The sequence below is a fragment of the Salmo salar genome, chromosome 04, assembly GCF_965601325.2.
Source record: "Salmo salar chromosome 04, fSalSal1, whole genome shotgun sequence".
NCBI lineage: Eukaryota > Metazoa > Chordata > Actinopteri > Salmoniformes > Salmonidae > Salmo > Salmo salar.
Window position 1 is genome coordinate 3835161 of NC_138294.1, and position 4840 is coordinate 3840000.

Sequence of the window (4840 nt, forward strand, 5' to 3'; positions counted from 1 at the left end):
CAGGTAGCCTAGACCCCCAGGAGGTGGACAGCAGGTAGCCTAGACCCCCAGACCCCCAGCAGGTAGCCCAGACCCCCAGCAGGTAGCCCAGACCCCCAGCAGGTAGCCCAGACCCCCAGCAGGTAGCCCAGACCCCCAGCAGGTAGCCCAGACCCCCAGCAGGGCAGCCCAGCGGTGAGACAAAATATTTTTTTGAAATTGATGAATGTTCCTTAAAGGGTGTAAATGTATTAAACAAATGAAGACGACAAAAAAAAAAAAGAATAACATTTAGATTTTTCAGGTAGAATTTTTTTAATAAAAGTAAAGTTTGACAATAAATAATCATCATGCGATTGTTCGCCGGCCACAAATACCCAACTCGATATCATTTCAAACCCTTTATCTGTGCTTGATTGAGTTTGCCTGGCTGCCTGGCTTCACACGGGCCAGTTAAAATACTGTAAACCCCCCCGGCTCTCAAAAAGGCAGACGAAAGATTTCAAATAGCATCTGAACCCAGGTCTGACGGCTGCTGTTTCCCTTCAGAAAACTAATCCAAACTGAAAGCTCCCGACTGCGTTTCAACTAAACCAAAACAAAATGGCTGCCTATCTCCTATATAGTGCACTACTTTTGACCAGAGCCTTATGAAGAGGGTAGTGGTCCCTAATCTGCCGTGCAGTTCTACTTCGTCAACATCGTGCGATACTGAAGTGGAACAGGAAGACAGCGAAAAGAAGGAAGAAGTCTTTTAATTACATTTTTTTTGTGTCCTTTTTAAAAAAAAAAATATATATATATATATTTTATAAAATATAGATGCCAAGTGGGTCGTTGGTTTGTTCTGCTGATAAAAGGGGTGTCCGTCCTCTTTGAGAAAGAGACTGGACACAGGATTCGTCTGGGAAAGAGGAGCGTGAGGGGGGAGGGGGGAAGCAGACTGGGCCAATCAAGCGCGTAAGTCGCTTCAACGAGCCAATCGGGACATTCAGACTAACTTCCTAGTCGGCCAATCAAAATAGTTAACTAGGCAATTTCTTTCCTTCTAGTCGTGAGTTAAAACTGAAACACAGTTTACGTTTTTTTTGTTTTTTTTTTACAATATCCAGGAAGAATAAAGTATTTGTACAGTTCCATCCTGTCCGGCGTTGCTTGTCCTCCTGTCTCTCTCAGCCACTAACCTCCGCCAGGTTAACAACGCTTTAATGTGGGCCTTCTTAAAAGACGGAAAGTAAGGGATGTTTTGAAGGCCGGGGAATAGGGAGAGTTGAAAGGTTACCAGGAAGTGACTTGGAAGAGGGGTGAAACTCTATGACGTCAGCCCAGCGAAGGCTCAGTTTGGGCTGTGGTTAGAAGGCATCGGAGGGCACCAATAGGAGAAGGGAGATGAGGTCAGAGGGGTCTCAGTTGCTAAGGAGTTGTTCTGTCGCCGTCTCCACGTCCCAGGATTTAGAGGACAAGGCAGCGATTACAGCATTCTGTCAGGAGAGAGAGAGAGTTAGACACCACACAGCATTCTGTCAGGAGAGAGAGAGAGAGAGAGAGAGAGACCACACAGCATTCTGTCAGGAGAGAGAGAGAGAGAGAGACACCACACAGCATTCTGTCAGGAGAGAGAGAGAGAGAGAGACACCACACAGCTTTCTGTCAGGAGAGAGAGAGAGAGAGACACCACACAGCATTCTGTCAGGAGAGAGAGAGAGAGAGAGTTAGACACCACACAGCATTCTGTCAGGAGAGAGAGAGAGAGACACCACACAGCTTTCTGTCAGGAGAGAGAGAGAGAGACACCACACAGCTTTCTGTCAGGAGAGAGAGAGAGAGACACCACACAGCATTCTGTCAGGAGAGAGAGAGAGAGACACCACACAGCTTTCTGTCAGGAGAGAGAGAGAGAGAGTTAGACACCACACAGCTTTCTGTCAGGAGAGAGAGAGTTAGACACCACACAGCATTCTGTCAGGAGAGAGAGAGTTAGACACCACACAGCATTCTGTCAGGAGAGAGAGAGTTAGACACCACACAGCATTCTGTCAGGAGAGAGAGAGAGAGACACCACACAGCATTCTGTCAGGAGAGAGAGAGAGAGACACCACACAGCATTCTGTCAGGAGAGAGAGAGAGAGACACCACACAGCTTTCTGTCAGGAGAGAGAGAGAGAGTTAGACACCACACAGCATTCTGTCAGGAGAGAGAGAGAGAGAGACACCACACAGCTTTCTGTCAGGAGAGAGAGTTAGACACCACACAGCTTTCTGTCAGGAGGGAGAGAGAGAGAGAGAGTTAGACACCACACAGCATTCTGTCAGGAGAGAGAGAGAGAGACACCACACAGCTTTCTGTCAGGAGAGAGAGAGAGAGTTAGACACCACACAGCATTCTGTCAGGAGAGAGAGAGAGACACCACACAGCATTCTGTCAGGAGAGAGAGAGTTAGACACCACACAGCATTCTGTCAGGAGAGAGAGAGAGTTAGACACCACACAGCTTTCTGTCAGGAGGGAGAGAGAGAGAGAGAGAGTTAGACACCACACAGCATTCTGTCAGGAGAGAGAGAGAGAGAGAGAGACACCACACAGCATTCTGTCAGGAGAGAGAGAGAGAGAGTTAGACACCACACAGCTTTCTGTTGGGAGAGAGAGAGAGAGAGACACCACACAGCATTCTGTCAGGAGAGAGAGAGAGAGACACCACACAGCATTCTGTCAGGAGAGAGAGAGAGAGTTAGACACCACACAGCATTCTGTCAGGAGAGAGAGAGACACCACACAGCTTTCTGTCAGGAGGGAGAGAGAGACACCACACAGCTTTCTGTCAGGAGGGAGAGAGAGAGTTAGACACCACACAGCATTCTGTCAGGAGAGAGAGAGAGAGACGACACAGGATTCTATCGAGAGAGAGAGAGAGAGAGAGACACCACACAGCTTTCTGTCAGGAGGGAGAGAGAGAGAGAGAGAGACACCACACAGCTTTCTGTCGGGAGGGAGAGAGAGAGAGAGAGAGACACCACACAGCTTTCTGTCGGGAGAGAGAGAGAGAGACACCACACAGCATTCTGTCAGGAGAGAGAGAGAGAGACACCACACAGCTTTCTGTCGGGAGAGAGAGAGAGAGACACCACACAGCATTCTGTCAGGAGAGAGAGAGAGAGAGAGAGAGACCACACAGCATTCTGTCAGGAGAGAGAGAGAGAGAGTTAGACACCAAACAGCTTTCTGTCGGGAGAGAGAGAGAGAGACACCACACAGCATTCTGTCAGGAGAGAGAGAGAGAGAGTTAGACACCACACAGCATTCTGTCAGGAGAGAGAGAGAGAGACACCACACAGCATTCTGTCAGGAGAGAGAGAGAGAGAGACCACACAGCATTCTGTCAGGAGAGAAAGAGAGAGAGAGTTAGACACCAAACAGCTTTCTGTCGGGAGAGAGAGAGAGAGACACCACACAGCATTCTGTCAGGAGAGAGAGAGAGAGACACCACACAGCATTCTGTCGAGAGAGAGAGAGAGAGTTAGACACCACACAGCATTCTGTCAGGAGAGAGAGAGAGAGACACCACACAGCATTCTGTCAGGAGAGAGAGAGAGAGAGAGACACCACACAGCATTCTGTCAGGAGAGAGAGAGAGAGACACCACACAGCATTCTGTCAGGAGAGAGAGAGACACCACACAGCATTCTGTCAGGAGAGAGAGAGAGAGAGAGAGAGACACCACACAGCATTCTGTCAGGAGAGAGAGAGACACCACACAGCATTCTGTCAGGAGAGAGAGAGAGAGAGAGAGACACCACACAGCATTCTGTCAGGAGAGAGAGAGAGAGAGAGAGAGAGACACCACACAGCATTCTGTCAGGAGAGAGAGAGAGAGAGTTAGACACCACACAGCATTCTGTCAGGAGAGAGAGAGACACCACACAGCTTTCTGTCAGGAGAGAGAGAGACACCACACAGCATTCTGTAGAGAGAGAGCTGTCTGCCTACCTTTTCGAAGCCCATGGCAGTGAGTTTGTCTATCTTCCGTGTGTATTCTGGACCGGGTTCAGGTGCTCCACCGTAGTAATGGCCCCATAACCTGGCCGTCTGCGTAAACATGTCTGGGTTCTGCTTATACTGGGGAGGAAGAAACCCATTTACAGAACGACGGGGAGGAAGAGGAAGAAACCCATTTACAGAACGACGGGGAGGAAGAGGAAGAAACCCATTTACAGAACGACGGGGAGGAAGAGGAAGAAACCCATTTACAGAACGACGGGGAGGAAGAGGAAGAAACCCATTTACAGAACGACGGGGAGGAAGAGGAAGAGACCCATTTACAGAACGACGGGGAGGAAGAGGAAGAAACCCATTGTCATGACGTTGGCCTCTTTTGGTACAGGGAGGACAGTTGACCCCCTCCCAATTGCACCACCCCACCCCCCCCCCACCTTCCCCACAATCCACCCTGTGTGTAAAGGGTTGTAAAAACTCTAAAATTCCAGGAGAGTCTCTGGCCACATGACCCATAGAAAGACACAGGAAATTCTTCCAACTCATAGAATTGGAAAGCCAAGCGACATTTTGTGTGTGCTGGAGAAAGTATGGAAGATTGGTGAAGAATCCAGCTACGAACTGATCCGCTTGGTACAATTTTGTGATACTCAGAAGAGACAATATAGCCATATTACCATAAAACTGTTTATATAATACACTCAGTTTAAGACTTGCATCATATGGGTGTATGGAATGTATTAATAAGGATAAAGCTATTTGTAAGACATTGAGATGCTATTGTACTGATGTAATGTGATAGATTTGGTTACAGAAATACAAATCTAACTCAGTCATAGGCACGCCCCCAGGGACCCATACAGGACCAGGC

General features: G+C 48.4%; 1 protein-coding gene across 4 annotated transcripts in view; it reads right to left on the reverse strand.

Moving 5' to 3' along the window:
• Nucleotides 1-269: 269 nt before the first annotated feature.
• The window catches only part of LOC106602110 (ubiquitin-conjugating enzyme E2 K), a 10519-nt gene continuing 5948 nt past the window's right edge, over nucleotides 270-4840 (reverse strand). For all 4 annotated transcript variants that reach the window (XM_082974006.1, XM_082974007.1, XM_082974004.1 and 1 more), the window contains exons 6-7: nucleotides 3964-4092; nucleotides 270-1460 (exon numbers count right to left, since the gene is read on the reverse strand). In XM_082974006.1, coding sequence (XP_082830132.1) covers nucleotides 1386-1460; nucleotides 3964-4092 — 204 coding nt within the window. In that variant the 3' untranslated portion in view covers nucleotides 270-1385. The remainder of the gene's footprint in view (nucleotides 1461-3963; nucleotides 4093-4840) is intronic.